Source organism: Callithrix jacchus, chromosome 5 (assembly GCF_049354715.1).
Source record: "Callithrix jacchus isolate 240 chromosome 5, calJac240_pri, whole genome shotgun sequence".
NCBI lineage: Eukaryota > Metazoa > Chordata > Mammalia > Primates > Cebidae > Callithrix > Callithrix jacchus.
Window position 1 is genome coordinate 7,260,997 of NC_133506.1, and position 21,917 is coordinate 7,282,913.

At 48.6% G+C, this 21,917-nt stretch overlaps 1 protein-coding gene across 11 annotated transcripts in view; it reads right to left on the bottom strand.

The window, feature by feature from the left end:
* Positions 1 to 21,917, bottom strand: part of TTLL9 (tubulin tyrosine ligase like 9) — a 77,542-nt gene that overhangs the window by 7,142 nt on the left and 48,483 nt on the right. For 10 of the 11 annotated variants that reach the window (XM_035298140.3, XM_035298154.3, XM_035298155.3 and 7 more), the window contains 8 exons: positions 19,534 to 19,602; positions 16,881 to 16,971; positions 14,876 to 14,916; positions 13,968 to 14,055; positions 5,416 to 5,474; positions 4,392 to 4,588; positions 1,807 to 1,920; positions 92 to 216 (listed from right to left, as the gene is read on the bottom strand). In XM_035298140.3, coding sequence (XP_035154031.2) covers positions 92 to 216; positions 1,807 to 1,920; positions 4,392 to 4,588; positions 5,416 to 5,474; positions 13,968 to 14,055; positions 14,876 to 14,916; positions 16,881 to 16,971; positions 19,534 to 19,602 — 784 coding nt within the window. The remainder of the gene's footprint in view (positions 1 to 91; positions 217 to 1,806; positions 1,921 to 4,391; positions 4,589 to 5,415; positions 5,475 to 13,967; positions 14,056 to 14,875; positions 14,917 to 16,880; positions 16,972 to 19,533; positions 19,603 to 21,917) is intronic. The other variant, XM_078371136.1, reaches the window with a different exon arrangement.

Below are 21,917 nucleotides of genomic sequence, written 5' to 3' on the forward strand. Positions count from 1 at the left end.
CAATCTAACCACTATGCCAAGCTGCCTCCAGACTACCTGGTACCTCCCATGACCCATCCCTTGTGCCCAATCCCCACCTGACCCTACATACCGAGGTGTGTGTTGGTCACAAAGTTTCCCATTCCCGACAGGTCAGGAGGCCCGTCCTCTCTGCTAACCGGGCCATCATTCCACATGAGGTCAAAGCCCCCGACTCGCTTCTCCCTTCCCGTGAGCCTGGACAGGAAGGAGGCACATGGGGTTAATGAAGGTCCACCTGGCAGGGGCCCTAAGACCCAAGTGGGGTCCCTGATCCCTCCCTGAGCCCTACTGATGTCCCTCCCATCAGAAGTCCTTTTTCTCAATCATTCATTGGCTGTTTCCCAGGTGCCTATGTAAATCTCTGAGGGGCTGTTCCCATTTTTCCCCCCAAGGCTCCTCCTACTTGCTCTTGGTAACTTGTCCCTGTTTATTTTTTTGTTTTCTGACAGAGTTTCTCTCTGTCACCCAGGCTGGAGTACAATGGCATGATCTCTGCTCCCTGCAACTTCTGCCTCCCAGGTTCAAGCGATTCTCCTGTCTCAGCCTCCCAAGTAGCTGGGACTACAGGTGTACACCACCACACCCAGCTAATTTTGTATTTTTTTTTCCTCTGGTGAATTCTGCTTCACAATGATAATTTTGTATTTTTAATAGAGACAGGGTTTCACCATGTTGGCCAGGATGGGCTCAAACTCCTGACCTCAAGTGATCTGCCTGCCTTGGCCTCCCAAAGTGCTAGGATTACAGGCATGAGCCACTGTGTCTGGCCATGTGCCTCTATTTGTGATTTCAGGTTTAAAGTCTCCTTTCCTCCTCAGATCTTAAACTCCATAAAGGCAGGGACTGGTTCTGTCGTGTTCCTTACTATGTCAGCAGGGTGTGGCACAGGGCCTGGTACAGAGCAGGGCTCAAATGTTTGTTGAATGAATGGGTGATGGTAGGAATAGTGGATACCTGAGGTTGCTGCTTGCTCAGCATCCATTTCACCTTTTTCCAGTCCAAGGGTACCTTGGGTTTTGCTTTGAGAATCATTCCTCCCTCCTTTACCAATGGCTCATGTGGGGTTGACCCCACTCCCTGGGAGGTGGGCACAAGAACTATGCCTGGTCAAGCAGAGTAACAATGAATGATTCAGCAATGGGCATGTATCCCAGTTCCCAGCAAGGAGAAGCTGCCCTCAAACTTCTGCTGGAATAATTGGAGAAAACTGGGGAAAAGCTAATGCAGAGGAAAGAGGAAGAAGGGAGGCAGAGAGAGAGAGAGGAGAGGAGGGAGAAAGGAGAAAATAGACCAGCCACCACTGAGCACCCGGATTCACCCATTCTCAAAGTAGCTCTGGGCTTTTTTTCTGCTGTTGCACATTGTTATAATGATAGCCTTGTATTGAGCACTTACTGTGAGCTAGGCACTAGATAGTAAATTACCTTGTAAATTAACAACTCTGAGAGGTAGACATGGTATTTCCTGTTTTACAGATGAGGAAGCTGAGGCTCAGAAAGATGATGTGACTAGTCCAGAGCCTCACAGTCAGGAGGATTCGAGGAAATCCTGCTGGACTGTTTCAGAAAGCTATAGTTGGCCCTGCTCTGCCCTGGAGAGGCCAAGTCCATGGCAGGACCTGGCCCTCCATGGATATCTCAGCTTTTCCATCTATAAAGTGATGAGGCAGGCCAGAGCCATCACTGAAGGCCAGTCAGCCTCCAACGTTCTAAGCTCCCCCTCTTCCTTGGTGGGAGCCCTAGTTGTCATGTACAAGGACATGTGATCAAGGCTACCCTCCCTCACCTCGCTTCCATGTCCACGACATGCAGGGTGTCTTCCAGGAGACAGGTCTTGAGCTCATAGTCTTCCTGGCTGCTGGCTGTCAGTGATGGGGATGCATTGACCTCTAGGAGCCACCTGGGGAGGGAAGGGAGTGGACAGCCTTAGGGTTACTTGGTCCCTGGAGCTCCTAGGATTTCACTAAGTGGCTAGATGGATGCATGGACCCCACCCTCAGTTCAGTCCAGACTGCTCCCTCTACCTTTCTATTTTTCAAATTATTTTTATAGAGATAGGGTCTTGCTAGGTTTCCCAGCTAGTCAAACTCCTGGCCTCAAGTGATCCTCCTGCTTCAGCCTCCCAAAGTGCTGGGATTACAGATGGGAGCCACTGTGCTGGCCCCCTCCCCGAACACCCTTTCCACTTTTTTTTTTTTTTTTTAGATGGAGTTTTGCTCTTATTGCCCAGGCTGGAGTGCAATGGCACAATCTTGGCTCACTGCAACCTCCACCTCTGAGGTTCAAGCAATTCTCCTGCCTCAGCCTCCTGATTAGCTGGGATTACAAGTGCCTGCCACCACGCCCAGCTAATTTTTTTGTATTTTTAGTAGACACAGGGTTTCACCATATCGGCCAGGCTGGTCTCAAACGCCTGACCTCAGGTGATCTGCTCACCTTGGCCTCCCAAAGTTCTGGGATTACAAGCAAGAGTCACCGTGCTGGCCACCTTTCCACTTTGAGGAAAGGTAACTCAAAAGTAGAAAGCTGGTCTGGGAACTACGGTGCCTTCGTGGGGCGATGGTCTTCCCTTCTTCTGATACAGACGTGAGTGCAAGGAAAACCTTCCTCTCGTGGTGAAAGTTTGCGCACTGTAGGTGGCAAGCACCCTGCTGTCAGGGGCTGGGGAGCATGGGGAGGGGTGGGGACTGTGTGGAGCTGGCCGGGGCACTCTATGTCTAAAGCGGTGGCCGTGGCCAGCTCCAGGAGAGTGTTGTCCTGTGGGAATGTGAATTGTGAGATCATCTGATTGTTCCAGAAAAGCCAAAAACAGTGATTTTTTTTTTTTTTTAAGGAGTCAGTATCTGGCTCGGTCACTCAGGCTAGAGAGCAGTGGTGTAATCTAAGCCCTCTGCAGCCTTGAACTCCTGGCCTCAAGTTATCCTCCTGCCTCAGCCTCCTGAGTAGTTGGCATTATTACAGGGGCTTGAGCCACTGTACTAGGTAACTCTGATTTTTATATAAACACCTTCCAAATTTTAGAGCCTGTCAATAAATTAAAAACAAAAACAGTCTAAAGGCCAAATTCAAAGTATCTGCAGGCCAAAGCAGCCCAAAGACCTCCAGCTAGCCACCTCTTGTGTTGTTCAACCCCATCCTTCTACAGACAGGAAGCTGGGGCCAAGAGAGGGAAGGGCTCAGCCCGTAGGCCAGTGGGAGACCAAGCCCCTTTCCACTATACTGCAAATTATCTTGGTAAATTACTCTAACAACTTGGAGAGGTAGACATGGTATTTCCCATTTTACAAATGAAAAAACCAAGGCTCAGAGAGGTGACATAGCCACCTGGGGTCCTGCACAGCCAGTCCTCTTGGACATGTAGAATTTTTGCCCACACGGAGGAGTACACCCAGAGTCATCCTAATCACAGCACTCAGGACTGGCCCCCTCTTGTTCAGGCCTAAGGACAGCGCTGAGGGCAATTGTGTAGGGGTCTCAGCAGGCCAGGTTGAGATTAACTGAGGTCCCTCCCACAACTTGACTACCCAGGCCCCAGGGCAAGTGGATGCTCCAGCTCTTCCCACAGTTGCTGGTGTCCAAGCATGGGCAGAGCTTATTCCCCACCAGGTCCACCTTAATGCCAGTAGTCACATCCTGCTGCAGGGGCAAAGGAGAGAGACCCGCTGGTGCCCGGACCCTGTTTCCCTTGAGTGAGGGCCTGACTTAGGTCTTGCTCTAGAGCCCCTCCTCCTGGCTTAAAAGGCCCCTCAACACTCACATGGTGACCCTGAATAGGGGGTTGGGTCCTGGAGCCGGCAGTGCTGGTGGGGAGCCGCTCAGCCCAGGTCCTTGGACCCTGGGCCTGGCTTTGCCCTTGACTTGCTACATGACCTCAAGCTCCCTGACACTTGCTGGGCTTCTGTGTCCTGTTGCATCATGTGAGGCCATCATGGTGGTCCCTGCCAGGTCAGGCTTGTTCTCCTCCAATGGGCACCATGGAAATGGATCAAAGTCTTGGCAGAAATCAACACTGTAACAATGTTCCATTATTCTTCAAAGCTCCAAGACTTACAGAGGGAAGTTTCTTGCCTGATAGAGGGGAGGATTCCTGACTCAGCAGATGATCAGGAAAGGCCTCCCGGTGCCAGGCTCGGTGCCCAGTGCTCTACAGACTGTCTCTCACTTATTCCTCATAATGATCCTATAATGACCTATGGATAGATCCTGTAATGACCCACCCCATTTTGCCATTGGGAAAACTGAGGCACAGAAAAAGTAAGTGTGCACAAGGTTATACAACTAGGCATTGGCAGAGCTGGGATTCAAGCCCGGGCAGTCTGGGTACAGAGTATGCAAACTATGACCTGCTGGCTCTCCCCCTGACCCACTTACGGCTTGAGGTCCTGGTCAATGAGGATGTCGTAGCCGTACAGCTCGAAGCAGTGCTTGTCACTGATGATCACCTTCTGCACACTCTGCAAGCTTTTGATGAAGATGTTGTCCATGTCCCTGAAGAGCGTCTCCACCGCCTGGGGCCCATGTTTGGAAGCCAGGTACTGCCGGAAGCGCTGCAGCATCCACTTGCTGCCCTGTGTCCCGGGCAGCCAGGTCAAGAGAGGAGCCTCAGCCAGGACCTAGCCTGCTTGGACCCTTACATAATTGCCCTCAGTGCTTTACTTAGACCTGGGCAAGAGGGGCCCAGCCCTGAGCCCTGTAATTAGGATGACCCCAGGTGTGCCGTTCTTTGAGAGGCAAAAATTCTTCATGTCTAAAAGGGCTAGCTATGCAGGACCCCAGAAGTCCCTGCCCACATGACGTGCGGAGGCCCCTTCCCTGAGCCTGACCTGCTGAGGACAGATCACACTGACTATGTGTGCATCCCAAGGCCATGGAGTGACCAACAGGCTTCTGTTTTCAGGGGTATGTATGCGCAAGGGCCTCACCATGTGGGATACAGCCAGGGAAGGGAAGAGAAGGGAACAGTTGTGTACTGGGGACCTGCTCTCCTGTGTCCCCTTGATCTGGCCCTTGACTCTGAGAAGTCTGAGAATTCTGTATTTGAACCTAGCCTTGCAGGTTATTTTACATAGAGAGAGAGAGAAAAAATATATTGGTGTGATACATTACATGAATCAATCCACTGACCAACAGAAGATATCTGTCAAGGTAGGACAGGACATATTTTGTTTAGGGGTGTGTTAGTGTGATCTGTAACTTTTAAATACTTAGATACATGATATGTGGGTCACCATTTGCAGTCCTGCCCTGAGCCCTGCAAGTGGGACAGGCAGGCCTGCCTCACTGGCCAACTCAGGCTCAGACAGGCCTGTCCTGGGCTCCTTGCCATGCCACCCTCCCCACTCCCACCTGGCCCCAGAGGGCTGCACCCCAACAGAGCGGAGCCTGGCTTCCTCACCTTCTTTGGGTGGTAGTCAGGAGATGTTTTTTGCACAGCAACGTTGGTGAGATGAACATCTGGCAGAGGGTGGTGGTCAAGGTCATAGCTGACCTCAGTGTGAACAAAAAGGGTGAGCCCTGCCCCACAAAGCCCTCAGGACTGAACCGATGAGACCTTGCCTGGGAATCAATGGGGAAAGCGGCAAAACAGCATCACAGTCATGTGTGTGGGCTGTGGAGTCAGATGGGCCTGGGTTCAAATCCTGCCTGCATCTTTCCTGGCTATGGGGTCCTAAAAAGCCATTTAACTTCCCTGGGCCTGTTTCCCCAGCTTTTAATGGGGGTACATGGTAGCATATTGAACTCCAGGATTTTTCAAAAGGTTAAATACTGTACCTCTTCCAGCGCCTGGCATAGCTGATGTTATACTATGATTTTTCTTTTAACCTTTGTGTTATGATTTTTTTTTTTAAGAGACAGAGTCTCGCTCTGTCACTCAGGCTGGAGTTCAGTGGCATGACGTGCTCACTGCAGCCTCCACCTCCTGGGTTTAAGTGATTCTCCTGCCTCAGCCTCCCGAGTTGCTGGGATTACAGGCGCATGCCATTACACCCATCTAATTTTTGTATTTTTAGTAGAGACAGAGTTTCACTATGTTGGACAGGCTGGTTTCAAACTCCTGGCCTCAAGTGATCCACCTACCTCGGCCTCTCAAAGTGCTGGGATTACAGGTGTGAGCCACTGCGCCCAGCCTGATTTTTTTTTTTTTTTTTTTTTTTAATTCAAGAGGAGAGAAAACTTTCTAACAAGTAAAGGAACCAAATACAGAACAACCATCTCAGGACACACTAGGCTGTCTTTCACTAGAGGGGTCCAGGCTTGGCAGCCACTTTGTATTGGCGAAGGGATCCAGCACTGGGGTGGGGTCAGGGCGGCCTTGGAAGGCCCAGTCCTGAAATTCAGCCTCTCAATACTGTCACCATCCTCACCACCACTGACATCGGCAACGCTTTTCAGCTTACAGAGCATGTTTACCGCATTATCTCATATGTTCCCCAAATTATTCCTGTCTCACAGATGAGACCTTGGAGGCTTAGAGAGGTGAAGTGACTGCCATTCGGAATATCCCTTCCTCAACATCTTCCCCCACAGCTAAGCAGGATGGCTTCCCCTAACCTCATCGTGTGTCTGTCTGTCTGTCTGTCTGTTTCTTTCTTTTGAGATGTAGTCTGGTCTGTTGCCCAGGCTGGAGTGCAGTGGTGCAATCTCAGCTCACTGCAACCTCTGCGTCAAGAATTGCTCAAGCAATTCTCCTGCCTCGGCCTCCCAAGTAGCTGGGATTACAGGTGCCCACCACCAAGCCCGGCTTATTTTTGTATTTTTAGTAGAGACAGAGTTTCGCCATGTTGGCAAAGCTGGTCTCGAACTCCTGACTTCAAGTGATCACCGGCCTTGGCCTCCCAGAGTGCTGGGATGACAGGTGTCAGCCACCACACCCAACCCCAAACCTCATGAAATGTCCGTAAGACATGACTTTCTCCAGGACTTAGTTGGGGCATTTCTCAGATGGGGAGGTAGAGGCTCTAGATCCCTGACTCCCAGTCTAATTCCCCTAAAAATTATGTTTCTCCCAGTCTGTGGTGTGTTGAACAGAGCAGGGCGATTTCAGCCTCCTGAAATACCTGGGGAAGGTGAGTATCCTCTTTAGCATCTTTTTCCTAGAAGTCTTCTTTAGAGCTTTTTTTTCTTCCCTCCCTCCCTTCCTCCCTTCCTCCCTCCCTCCCTCCCTTCCTTCCTTCCTTCCTTCCCTCCCTCCCTCCTTCCCTTCTTCCTTCCTTCCTTGACAGAGTCTCACTCTGTGACCCAGGATGGAGTACACTGGTGCAATCTCGGCTCACTGCAACCTCTGCTTCCCAGGTTCAAGCAATTCTCCTGCCTCAGCCTCCTGAGTAGCTGGGATTACACGAGTGTGCCACCACGTCAGCTTTTTTTTGAAGAAATATGAAAGGCCAGGTGCCCTGGCTCATGACTGTAATCCCAGCACTTTGGGAGGCCAAGGCAGGTGGATTACCCGAGGTCAAGGGTTCAAGACCAGCCCGGCCAACATGATGAAACCCCATCTCTACTAAAAATGCCAAAAAAAAAAAAGGTCTGGTGGCGGACACCTATAATCCCAGCTACTCGGGAGGCTGAGGCAGGAGAATCGTTTGAACCCAGGAGGTGCAGGTTGAAGTGAGCCAAGATGGTGCCACTGCACTCCAGCCTGGGCAACAAGAGTGAAACTTTGTTTCAAAAAAAAAAATAGAAAAGAAAAATGAAATATGAAGTAAGGATCCATGCAACAACATAGAAGAACCTTAGAAACAAGATAAGTAAAAGAAGTCAGGTGCAAAGCCTGCATAGCGTATGATTCCATTTCTGTGACATGTTGAGAATAGGCAAATCCACAGAGACAGGAAGTGGCTGCAAAGGGCTGGGAGGGGAGTCCAGGGAGGAATAGGGATGACAGCTAATGGGTATGGAATTTCTTTAGGGAGATGAAAAAATGTTTTAAAATAGCTGAGCACGGTGGTTTACACATGTAGTACCCACTACTCAGGAGGCTGAAGTAAGAGGAACATTCAAGCCCATGAGTTCAAGACCAGCCTGAACAATATAGTGAGACCCTGTCTCAAAAATAGGAAAGTTTCGGCTGGTCGCGGTGGCTCATGTCTGTAATCCCAGCATTTTGGGAGACCAAGGTGTGTGGATCATGAATCAGTGACCACAGAAAAGATGTGTAGCACATGTGATAGTCTAATGTTTCTATCACATGAAAATCCCACATGAATTAGCAATAGAAAGTATGACTGCTTATTTTCTAAGGAAAGGACATGGACAAACCTAAAAGAGAAAATAAAGCTGGTAGGACCCCAACTGGGGAAATGCTTAAAGTTCCTAGTAACAGAAGATACACAATTTCAAAGGCATGCAAATGGGGGGAAATGAACATTGGAAGAGATGCAAATTCTAAGGCGAAACTCTGCTTCCTCATCAAGTCGGTGACATTTAAAAAATCTTTTTGAAAAATTCAAAACTCACAGAATATTTGCAAGAATCATATAAAGAATGTCCCTATCGCGTGGTGACACACGCCCGTAGTCCCAACTACTGGGGAGGCTGAGGCAGGAGAAACACTTGAACCTGGGAGGCAGAGGTTGCGGTGAGCTGAGATCATGCCACTGCACTCCAGCCTGGGCAACAAGAGCAAAATACCGTCTCAAAAAAAAAAAAAAAGAAAGAAAAAAGAGAAAGAATGCCTCTATCTGCTTCACTTAGATGTGGCCAATTGTTTCAGAAATGGCTGTTTAAAACAATTGTCGCCAGGACTGGGGAGGTGGGATGAAATGGACTGTGTCAATAGAGGGTTAAAAATATTTTATTTATTTATTTTAATTTATTATGTTTTTGAGACGGAGTCTTGCTCTTTTGCCCAGGCTGAAGTACAGTGGCACAATCTCAGCTCACTGCGACCTCTGTCTCCCAGGTTCAAGCAACTCTCCTGGCTCAGCCTCCCGAGTAGCTGGGATTATAGGTGCTCACCACCACACCTGGCTAATTTTTGTATTTTTAGTAGACATGGGGTTTCATCATATTGGCCAGGGTGGTCTCGAACTCCTGTCTTCAAGTGAACCACCTGTCTCGGCCTCCCAAATTGTTAGGACTATGGGCATTGAGCCACCGTGCCCAGCAATGGTAAAAATATAAAAGGACTCTTCTGGGAAGCAATCTGGCCAGATAGGCTTGACCCAGTATTTACACCTCTGTGACACCATCCACGGGAAAAATCTTAAATACTGTAAAAGGTTTATGAAGAAATATGTTTCTTTGCAGCATTTTATGTCATAGCAAGAAGCTGAATATTTCCCAAATGCCTACAGCATGGGGGATAAGAAAACCAGGAAACCTACTCAGTGGAATATTTTTGTAATGAAAAAAAAAAAGTCTACAAGGAAAATACTAGTGATCATGATTAGTGAAAGAAAAGATTATATTATACAGTGGGACCATTTATATTTAAAAGGTAAATGACAACAAAAATCTTTACAAATGAACCTGGAAGGAAATACCCTAAAATAGTAAGTAGTTTTTGCTAGAAAATGTGCCTAGAGAAGGTTTCCTTTTTGTACTTTTCTGAATTTTCTGATTTGATTTTAATAAGCTATACCACTTGCATTATAAAAAATGTATCCTTTAGAGGTTTTATTATTTTATTAGAGTAAGGCCTGTCAGCTATAGAAACAATTCGTAATAGACAATGCATAGCGTTGAAAATGAATGCCTCCTGACCTGATTCTAATTCTCTGCAGTTTCCAGAGTTAGTACATTAGTACATTACTGAGGCTGGGCCTGGCGGCTCATGCCTATAATCCCAGCACTTTGGAAGGTAGAGGTGGGAGGATTCAAACTGTTGAATTGAGGTGATGCACTCTTGAGCTGAGGAGTTCGAGCCCAGCCTGGGCAGCATCGTGAGAACTCATTGCTACAGAAAATAACTTAGCCAGACACAGTGGTGTGTGCCTGTGGTCCCAGCTACTCAGGAGGCTGAGGTGGGAGGATCACTTAGGCCCAGGAGTTCAAGGTTGCAAACAGCTATGATCCCACCACCGTACTCAAGCAGGGGCAACAGAGAGGGAAACTGTCAATCAATCATCAGATAGATTAGTGAATCATGAACATCCTTTCATACTTCTTCCTAAACAGAAATGTACTTCCTAAAGGCAAAAGTGGGAACAGGAATATATCAATTCTCCAACTTACATTTTGTTTTTCACTTTTCATCTTAATCATCTTTCTATGTCATGACTTCTCGACTTATCTCTGTTTTTTTTTGAGACGGAGTTTCGCTCTTGTTACCCAGGCTGGAGTGCAATGGCACGATCTTGGCTCACCACAACCTCCGCCTCCTGGGTTCAGGCGATTCTCCTGCCTCAGCCTCCTGAGTAGCTGGGATTACAGGCACGCGCCACCATGCCCAGCTAATTTTTTTGTATTTTTAGTAGAGAAGGGGTTTCACCATGTTGACCAGGATGGTCTCGATCTCTTGACCTCGTGATCCACCCGCCTCAGCCTCCCAAAGTGCTGGGATTACAGGCTTGAGCCACCGTGCCTGGCATCTCTTTGCTTTTAACAGATGTATAAGATCACATAGATGCCTTATAATTCATTTCACCATCTCTCAAGGGAGATTTAAGGGATCAAGGGTAATGATTGTTCACTATTATATACAGTGTTTCAATGAATATTTTTGCATTTAGCGTACGAATAGATATACTATATGTAAAAATATCTTTGAATAATTACATATAAATTATATATATTATATATAATAAAGTCAAGTTAAAAATGTTTTTATTATTTTGTGATTCAAAATTATTTTAAAAGTTAGTATGTGGTATCTGAAGTGAACATGACGAAGTATTAATCTGTTAAATCTGGATGGTGAATGCACGGGCTGTTATAGTCTTTCCTGCAGTTTTCCATTTATAGAAAATGATTTTTTATTAATATTTCAAGATTAAAAATGTAAAACAATATAAAAGAAGAGGTGGAAAATGATGTGTATTTACTCACTGTGAAAACAGCAAAGCCTCATTAACTAGAAACTAGCCCCAGGAGAGGGCTTTGTTTGCTTAAAAAGTCCCCATGATGCCCAGAGCTGTGCAAACATTTTTAAGTGGGAGAGGAGGACCACTAATATTTTCTGAGAGGTTGCTCTGGGCCAGCCACTGTTCTAAGTGCTTTACATATATTATTTAACTTTAGTAAACAACTAGGTGGCAATTAAACTAAACTCAATGACTTGCAGATGATAAATGCTTGTTAGAATTACAAAATAAAATAAACGTAATGGAAGTGCTGATGTTGGCAAAATAGAAAAAAACAAATTGCAAAAAACACTCGGGCCGGGTGTGGTGGCTTACGCCTGTAATCCCATCATTTTGGGAGGCCGAGGCGGGTGGATCACGAGGTCAAGAGATTGAGACCATCCTGGTCGACACGGTGAAACCCCGTTTCTACTAAAAATACAAAAAATTAGCTGGGCACGGTGGCGCGTGCCTGTAATCCCAGCTACTCAGGAGGCTGAGGCGGGAGAATTGCCTGAACCCAGGAGGGGGAGGTTGCGATGAGCCTAGATCGCGCCATTGCACTCCAGCCTGGGTAACAAGCATAAAACTCCGTCTCAAAAAAAAAAAAAAAACTCGGAAAGGTCTAATTCCAGATGCACATGCAAATGAATCACCCTGGATATGCACTCAACTGAATGAGGAAATTAATGCAGACAGACATAAATGACCTAAAAGCACTGGCTGGGTTGCCCACACCCCAAGCGGGACAGCATTACCCCATTTCCATCTTTCCCATGTGCAGGTCATCTGGTCCTGCCTATTTGCCTCCTAAATATTGCTGGATTGTCTACCTCTTTTCTTCTGAGGCTCAGGCCTAAAGATCCTAAAGACTTTCTTTGATGTGTCTATTCTGACTAGATAATACATTCACATGGCTCAAAAATTAAAATGCACAAAACGTATGTAAGGAAACATCTCCTTTCTACCTCTGTTTCCACTCACATTTCTCTTCCCAAAGACAACATCTATTTCCAGCTTTTTCTTTTTTTTTGGTGGGGGGACAGGGTCTTGCTCTGTTGGCCAGGCTGGAGTGCAATGGCATGATCTCGGGTCACTGCAACCTCCACCTCCGGAGTTCAAGGGATTCTCATGCTCAGTCTCCCGAGTAGCTGGGATTACAGGCAATGTGCCACCATGCCTGGTGAATCTTGTATTTTTAGTAGAAATGGGGTTTCACTATGTTGGTCAGGCAAACTCCTGACCTCAGGTGATCCACCTGCCTTAGCCTCCTAAACTTCTAGGATTACAGGTGTGAACCACCACACACAGCTTCTTGTCTGTCCTTCCAGAGAGGTGTATGTACAGATAAGCAAACATATATATAGAGAGATATATAATTTTTTTTTTGAGATAGGGTCTTGCTCTGTCAAGGTTGGCATGTAGGGGCAAAATCACAGCTCCCTGCAGCCTCAAATTCTTGGGCTCAAGCGATCCTCCCACCTCAGCCTCTTGAGTAGCTGGGACTACAGGCGCGTGATATCACATCTGGCTGATTTATTTTTATTTTTTTCATGGAGACAGGATCTCACTAAGTTGCCCAGGCTTCTGACATCAAGTGATCCTTCTGCCTCAGCCTCCAAAGTGCTGGGATTACAGGTGTGAGCCACCATATCTGGCCAGATATGATTTTTAACAGGAATGAGAACATATTTTCACGCTGTTTGAGACAATTTTTTTCCCAATTAACAAGACATCTTGGCCATTATTTCATATCAGTACATAAAGCACTTTCCCCATTCCTTTTTAAGAGCTTCATAGTATTCCACTGTATAAAGGAGCCATTCATTTCATTGTTCCCTATTTTTTGCTCTCACAAACAAGGCTGCGCACTGAATAACCTTGAAGCCTGTCTTGTTCTACACTGCAAATGTACTTGTAAGATGATAAATCCCCAAAGGGGAATTGCTGGGTCACAGGGTTGTGTGCATTTGTCTTTTAACAGATCTTTGCCAGACTGTCTTCAAAGAAGTCACGCCAATCAATGTGCAGTCCCGCCAGCAATATATATATTCTCCCAGCCTCACCAAGACAGTGTGTTACCAAACTTTTGGTCTCTGCCAATCGGATTAGCGAAAATAGCATTGTACTTGAATGAATGAGTGGGCCAATGACTAAGCACTGAAGAGGAGGCACATAAAAGGATGCAAATGGGTCAGGTACGGTGGTTCACACCTGTAATCCCAGCACTTTGGGAAGCTGAGGCAGGTGGATTACCTGAGGTCGAGAGTTCAAGATCAGCCTGACCAAACATAGAGAAATCCCATCTCTACTAATAATACAAAAAAAAAAAAAAAAAAAATTAGGGCCAGGCGCAGTGGCTCACACCTGTAATCCAAGCATTTTGGAGGCCAAGGCGGGCGGATCACCTGAGGTCGGGAGTTCAAGACCAGACTGACCAACATGGTGAAACCCCATCTTTAAAAAAAAAAAAAAATTAGCTGAGCGTGGTGGCAGATTCCTGTAATCCCAGCTACTTGGGAGGCTGAAGAGGAAGAATCGCTGGAACCTGGGAGGCAGAGGTTTCAGTGAGCCGAGATTATGCCATTGCACTCCAGCCTGAGCAACAAGAGGGAGACTCTGTCTCAAAAAAAAAAAAAAAAAGGATGCAAATGTTCCTTTGGGGTTAAAACTGCCCGACCCTAGGAATATTAGGCATAGCACCAGAACTAGCAGTGTGCAGTGAGCTGCTCTGAGTGGAATTGGCCTCTCCTGTGGAATCACCCCTACAAGACTGGAGGCTCCCAGAGGGAAGGGACCAGACCGGTGTTGTAAACTGTCTCCTGTGCCCAGACCACAGCAGGCACTCAGCAAACACCTGTGGGACAAAGGAGCTCACTTGGGACTGGCCAGAGTGTAGGAAGGGTAGGTGTGTGGGGGGTGGTTAGGCAGGATCCCAGGATACACTGGTCATCTATGCTGTTCAATGTGAATCGGGTGTTGGAGAATCGGGCAAAGCCATCCCGGTAGAGCCAGGCCCGCAGCGGGATATACTGAGGCAGAGGTGGAAAGAGAGAGAGAAGAGAAAGTGTATACATGTAGGCACTCTCACACCACCTAGCTCTTGCACCTACCATTTCCTCCCCCGGGAGTCCCCTTCTGTCTTTCCCAAATCAGACACCTGCTCTCACACCAGGCTTCTTTGATTTTATCCCCTCCTTTCAGGGGGAAAGGGGATACAGAAGGAAATAGAATGAAGGTGAGGTCCAGGAAGACAGGGCAGAGTCTGTCTTAGACACCCCCATAGCCTGTGTCCAGCATAAAGGTTTGAACGTTGGCTGAAGGGATCAATGAATGGGTGGAAGGAATATAGCAATATTAATATTCTTAATACCCCTGACTAAGAGAGGCTCTGAGGCCAGGCTGCCTGGATTTATGTCCCAGCTCTGCTGCTCACCAACTGTGTGACCTTGGGCAAGGTACACAACCTCTCCATATCTGTCCCCTCATTGTAAAGGGAGGATAATAATAGAACCTGCCTCCCTGGGTTGTTAGGAGGCCTGAATGTGATAAAACCTGCTAAGTGCCGGGGCCTGGTACTTAGTAGGTACTCAGTGAATGTCTGCTGTGGATGACAGAATGAATAAAAAAGGGCAGAGAGAGAGCAAATCTAGATTTGGAGGCATCTAAGATGGTTAACTTCAGGTACGTCTCCCCGCCCCCACCCCATCCCTAGATGTCCCCCGGGCTCTCTCAGGCAGAGATAAAACCAGACAAGCTTACACAAGGTACCCGCAGGCCATTTCCCCCATCTCCAGAGTCCAGCCACCCTTTAACCCCTGCTGGAGGAGGGTCCCCCGCTTCGTTACTCACCGACATCACCAGCACGTAGACACGCAGGTCAAACTTGCGGCCTGTCAGACAAGGAAAGAATTCGTGCGACAAATAGTGATCGTCAGACATTGTGCTAGGTTTTGGGGAAATAGCGGTGGACAGACAGACAGGAAACCCTGCCTTTATGAAGCTCCTACACAAGGGGCCAGGCACAGCGCCTCATGCCTGTGTGATCCCAGCACTCTGGGAGGCTGAGGCAGGAGGATCACTTCAGGCCAGGAATCCAAGACCAGCCTGAGCAACATAGTGAGATGCTGGGTCTACAGAAAATTAGCCTCCCATGGTGGTGCCCACCTGTAGTCTCAGCTACTCTGGAGATTGAGGCAGGAGGACTGCTTGAGACCAGGAGATGGAGGCTGCAGTGAGCTATGACCATGACATTGCACTCTAGTCTGGGTGACAGAGACGTGGGCTCGGAGAACACAACAAAAACTACACAAGGTATAAAGAGAGAATAATGGGAGGCGGAGAGGGATGGGTGGGGGTCAACCTGGGGGAAAGGCTTGAAAGTCAGTAGTCAAATAAGACCCCCTTGGGGAGTAGGAACCTTCACGGAGGTTACTATTTTCATAGTAATAACCTTCACAGTGCCCGCCTAGCCCAGAGTGGTGCAGGTCCTTGGGTGGGAGAAACTGCGAGAACAGAAGCTTGGAGGGGGAAAGAGCTTGGGCCAAGGGCAGAGAGGAAGGAGATGAGGTTGGCTAGGCGGGCAGAGGTCAGGCCCCATGCACTTTTGGGGTTCTGTCCCAAAAACCATGGGAAGCCACAGAAGGGTATCTCCTCCCTCTGGCTGCCATTTGGGGTGGAGCAAAACGGGCAGAGCAGCAGTAGGCACCAATGAGGAGGAGAGCGTAATTGTCCAGGAGGGAGAGGATGGTGGCTGGGACCCGGGCAGAGGTGAGAGGAGCGGCCAGACAGATTCAAGAGCTTGTGGGAGCTTGGTGAGAACCAGATGTTGGGGGAGGAAGGGGACATACCCAGAATGGCTCCTGGCTTCTGGCTGCATCCCCGATGGAGAAGCTGAGGAATGGTGGGGGGATGGCAGGGCAGAATTAGGGGTGTGTTGGGTTTGAGTGGTTGGCAGATGCCCAAGAGGGATGTCACAGGCTGCTGGAAATCAGGATCTGAGGTTCAGGGGCAAGGTCCTGGCTGGGGACAGAAAGCTGGGAGTCACTAGTCTTTGAGTGGTGTTTAAGTCACAGACAGGACAGGGTCACTATGGGGGAGAGAGAAGAGACCCAGGGGCTGCCCCCTGGGGAAGGTAATTGCCAGAAGACATGGGAACTGGCATTAACACTATTGCAATGATGTCCCCCATGCCTGATGTCCTGTAGTTCCCAGAGCCCAAGTGAGAAAAGCAGATGCCAGGCACACCTGGGGCAACCCACCAAGGTTGCAGGGAGGAGGCTGGGTTCTACCTCAGGGCCTGTGCCCTTGCAATTCCGCCTCCCTGCATTCCTCTCCCTCCAAATCTACCCACAGTGACTCCTAGTTGCCACTCAGGTCTCAGCTCACATGTCACCTCCTGGCCCCCACATCATTCTCTGTCCCATTGCCCTACTTGACTGACTTCATAACACCAGCACTGCATGGGACTGTCCCGTGGTGTGTTGTCTAGTTTATTACAGCCTGCTCATTGAGGGTGTAAACTCCAGGAGAGCAGGATGGGGGGCAGCATTCAGTGCAGCGCTAGCACCAAATAGGCACTTTAAAATATTTGTTGGATAAATGCGTGAAAGAGTAAGTTGGTTTTTAAAGGAGGAAAATTTTCCTGAACCAAGAAGGGAATGGAAAGGGCATGCCAGGCAGAGGGACCTGTATGGGCAATGGCTAGGAGGTGGGAGACTGCGGAACTGATCTCTTTCCATGTGTCCCTTCACGCCTAGTGTCAGGCTGGGCCCTTGGCAGCTGCTGGTCAAGGCTTGTTGACTGACTATTTGATGACCGTGCAATAGAAGAGCAGGAGCAGAGACGGCCATCTCACCTCCTATCAGGTACGGATTTTCTATGTAACGCTGAGCCACATAGTTCTCCACAGTAATATCATCTTTCTGGTCGTCAGAGTTTCTTGTGTCCTAGTAACAATAATAATGGAACATTTATTTATGGATCATTGCCTGAGTACTAGGCACTGTGTTAGACACTACTTAGGATAGCTCATCGGATCTTTAAATCAACCCTATCAGGTAAGTACTAATGTGATTCCAATTTCAAAGACAAGAAACTGAAGGACAGAGAGGGAGGGTAACTTGTTCAAGGTCACACAGCCAGTTAGTGATGTCACTGGGATGTGAACCTACATGGTCTGGGCCCAGAGCCTGAGTGTTTAACCTCTAGACCTGTGTTGCCCAGTAGGGCATTTACATTTACCTTGATGGAAAGTAAATGAAAGTACATGCTTAATAAATGAAAGGTGAAACTTGAAAACACAGGCCAAGTGAAATAAGCCAGGCACAAAAGGACAAGTATGCTCTGATCCCACTTAGATGAGGTGGCTAGAGTAGTCGAGGTCATAGAGACAGAAGGTAGACGGGTGTTCCAGGGGCTGGGGAGAGGAGGGAATGGGGAGCTGGTGTTGATCAGGCACAGTTTCAGTTTGGGAAGGTGGGAAGTTCTGGACATGGACAGTAGTGGCGGCTGCAGAACGGTGTGAATGTACTTACGACCCAGACACTTCAAAGAGGTTACGATGGAACTTTCATGTTATTCTATCTTCTACCACAGTTTAAATTTTTTTTTTTTTTTTTTGAGAATGAGTCTCGGCCAGGCGTGGTGGCTCACGCTTGTAATCCAAGCACCTTGGAGGCCAAGGCGGGCGGATCACCTGAGGTCGGGAGTTCGAGAGAATGCTTCTCATTCTCTTGCCCAGGCTGGACTGCAGTGGCACGATCTGGGCTCACCGTAACCTCCACCTCTCAGGTTCAAGCAACTCTCGTGTCTCGGCCTCCCGAGTACCTGGGATTACAGATGAGAGTCACCACACCCAGCTAATTTTTGTATTTATAGTAGAGATGGGATTTCACCATGTTGGCCAGGTTCGTCTCAAACTCCTCGCCTCAAGTGATCTGCCTACCTCAGGCTCCCAAAGTGCTGGGATTACAGGTATGAGCCACCGTATCCAGCCTATAATTTTAGAAAAGGATGTGAAATTTAAAATCCAGTCCTCAATCACACCAGCCACGTGGCAAGTGCTCAACATCCCGCCTGTGGCTAGTGGTCACTGCATTGGAGAGCACAAATATCAACCATTTCCATCCCTCTAGAAAGTTCTGTTGGCCAGTGGCCTACGCCACCTATGGGCCTCCAAAGACATGGCTCCTTCTTCTCTACCTGCCAGCCCAGCTCGGGAGGACAGCAACGCTCTCATGCATGGGCACAACATCTCGCAGGCTGCAAATGCCTTTCCCACCCGTTGTCCCCTTTGCTCAAAGACAAGGGTCACACACTTGATGGGGTCAATGGCAGGCAGCCCAATGGCAGGCAGCACTGGCTCTCAGGACAGACCTGCTCCACCCACCATTGCTCCCCGCTCTACTGTGTGAAGACAAAAGCAGCCAGGTCTTGCCTTCCTGGGACCTGGGTCCAGCTCCACCTCCACTCATGTGGCTGCCAGATGGACTGACAGTACTCCTCCAGGCAGGCTGGGCCTCCAGGCTGCTTCTTCCCTGCAGTGCCCTGACAGTTTCATGGGAGGAGTCAAGACATTTAGCACTGCTACGCGCCTCTTGGTACAGCAGGTGCCAGTCCTATAGGATTTCAGCCATCCTGCTCCTCCCACCCACCCTGCACCATCATCACCACTCAGCTTGAGAGGGCTTCAGCCATTTTCCCAAGACCACACAGCTGCTGAGTGGGAGAGGCAGGATTTGAACCAGGATTTCTACTGCACTGTGTATTGGGACAAGAATGGAATGGGGGTGGGAGGGAGCTGCCGCAAAGCTCAGTCTAGGCCCTGAAGGAAGAGTCAACCATACTATCCCCAGCCACGTGAGCGGGAGGCCCAGATAAAGAATGTGCATCAGCTGGGTGTGGTAGCTCACGCCTGTAATCCCAGCATTTTGGGAGGCTGAGACGGGCAGATCACGTGGTCAGGAGTTTAAGACCAGCATGGCCAATATGGTGACAATGTCTCTACTAAAAAATACAAAAAATTAGCCAGGCATGGTGATAAGCGCTTATAATCCCAGCTATTCAGGAGGCTGAGGCAGGAGAATTGCTTGAACCTAGGAGGCAGAGGTTGCAGTGAGCTGAGATGGTACCACTGCACTCTAGCCTGGGTGACAGAGTGGGACTCTGTTTCAAAAAAAAGAATGTTCATCAAGCACTGAGTATCAGACACTGTGCTCGGGGAGGAAGGGTGTGTGTGTGTGTGTGTTTGCTTATCAATTACCATCTCAATCTACTGAGGCATTGACAGGTGAGGTAACTTAGCCAAGGGCACACAGCTATTGAGTGATTGAGTCACAAGGTCAAGATTTGAATCTGGACAATCTGGCTCTGGATACCCCCACTCCAGTGGGCAGGCCTGTGGGTAGTTTCTCGCCAGCCCTCTGAGCTTTGATAGCAGGAAGGAGGGGCCCCTCCAACAGCGAGGTAAGAGGTGGGTTCCGGGAGGAAGGGGGAAGAAGCAGGCTCACCTTCCTCCAGTCCATGATGTCCTTCAGCCTGCGGAAGAGGAAGATGCCTTTCCCCTGCGACCGGGCTACCTGAGGAGGGGTGGGGGCAGAAAGCCGGCTCTTAGCTCTGAGTGGTTCCCTGTTGGCTCCCTTGGCTGGGGCCTCTCCCCAGCCTCTCTCTGTTTCTTTTTCCTCACGAGCCTCCAGCTCTCCCCAGAGGAAGGCTAGCTGAAGGGGCTGGAACAGAGAAGGTGCTAACCCTGGCAGAGGGAGAGAGGAAAGGAAAGGAAGGGGGAGACTGACTTAGCTCACAAAGACATACATTTGCATGAATAATGCAAAAGAACAGACCATTAAAAAGCCATTTCTAACAGTCTTGAGAACATATCATCTGATTCTTTTTTTGGAAATCAATTTGCCTTCATAATTAGGGTTTGCTTCGGCTAATACTGAAATCAGCCTGGCTTTACTGAACCCCAGCATGGATAATTCATAGCTTCACAGAGTAGGGGCTAGAAGAATCTTTGATCTTATACAGAGGGGTCCTCAGCGAAGGCATCACTCCCCTTCTACCACTATAGAAGGGCGACAGTCTCCCGCCTGGCGTGCACACCCACAGTGCCTAGGAGCTCACTACCTCCCCCACCCACGCCAAACATAGCTCATTTGGTTACAGGATAGCTTTGTAAACACTCATCCAAAGAGTATATATGAGGTGCATACTGTATGTTGAGTATTATGCAATAACCCAGACCTCATGGAACACAGTCTAACTTGTGTTGAGCTAAAATTGGCCAGTCCGGCTTTGGCTCCTAGGAATCAACAAAGTTGATTCCTGGGTACCAAAAGAGTCTTTTAGGTATCTGCAGCCACTGAGCAGGTCCCCCAGGTCATCTTTCCTCCAGTAGATATGCAAACTCTTATTTCCTTCTGTTCTCCTCTGAGCATGGCCCACCTGGCCCACCTGAGGCTCTCTGTCGGGGCAGGCAGGGCTGTCAGGTGTGGTGGCACAGGTTGTCTACTGCTCTGCCTGAGTGTACCCTGGTTCAGGGGTGTGTGTGCCCACAAGACTGGGTGCCAAAAACACTATGGAGCACTGGTGGTGGCTCAGGGGCAGCTAAGTGTGCACAGCAGTTTCAGAAAGCAACTACTCAGTGTGCACCAGGAGCTTCCGCCAGTTCACAGCCTTGCAGAAGACTTGAACAGGCACTTTATGAAGATTACCAGTGTAAATGTGTCACAGCCTGGGCACAGTGACTCACATCTGTAATACTAGCACTTTGGGAGGCCGAGGTAGGAAGACTATTTAAGCTCAGGAGTTCAAGATAAGCCAAGGCAACATAGTGAGACCTCGAGACCTCGTTGCTACTAAAAATAATTTTTTTAATTTTTATTTATTTATTTATTTATTTAGAGATGGAGTTTCGCTCTTGTTACCCAGGCTGGAGTGCAATGGCCCGATCTTGGCTCACCGCAACCTCCGCCTCCTGGGTTCAGGCAATTCTCCTGCCTCAGCCTCCTGAGTAGCTGGGATTACAGGCACGCGCCACCATGCCCAGCTTATTTTTGTATTTTTAGTAGAGACAGGGTTTCACCATATTGACCAGGATGGTCTCGATCTCTTGACCTTGTGATCCACCCGCCTCGGCCTCCCAATAAAAATAATTTTTAAAAATAGCCGGGTGTGGCTGGGTGTGGTGGTTCACACCTCTAATCTCAGCAGTTTGGGAGGCCAAGGTGGGTGGATCACTGGAGGTCAGGAGTTTGAGACCAGCCTAGCCAACATGGCAAAACCCCGTCTCTACAAAAAATACAAAAAGTAGCTGGGCGTGGTAACACGCATCTGTAATCCCAGCTACTCGGGAGGCTGAGAGGCACAAGAATGTCTTGAACCCAGGAGGTAGAGGTTGCAGTGAGCCAAGATCGTGCTACTGCACTCCAGCCTGGGTGACAATTTCAAGACTTCGTATAAAAAAAAAAATAGCTGAGTGTGATGGTGCACCCCTGTAGTCCCAGCTACTTGGGAGGCTGAGATGGAAAGAAGACTTGAGCCCAGGAGATTGGGGCTGCAGTGAGCAGGGATTTAGCACTGCACAGCCTGGGCAACAGGGAGGGAGGGGGGGGGAGGGAGGGAAGGAAGGAAGGAAGGAAGGAAGGAAGGAAGGAAGGAAGGAAGGAAGGAAGGAGGAAAGAAAGAAGGAAGAAAGGAAAGAAAGAAAAGAGAGAGGGAGAGAAAGAGAGAGGGAGGGAGGGAGGGAATGGAGTGGGGAGGGGGGAGGGAGGAAGGAAAGAACAGGCACTCAGCCTCATCAGAGTTTACCAACAGAGAAGTGCTAATTGACAGAGCAGGAGCACGGTCATCTTGGACAAATACCAACACTTTAAATTCCACCTCCCTTTCTACC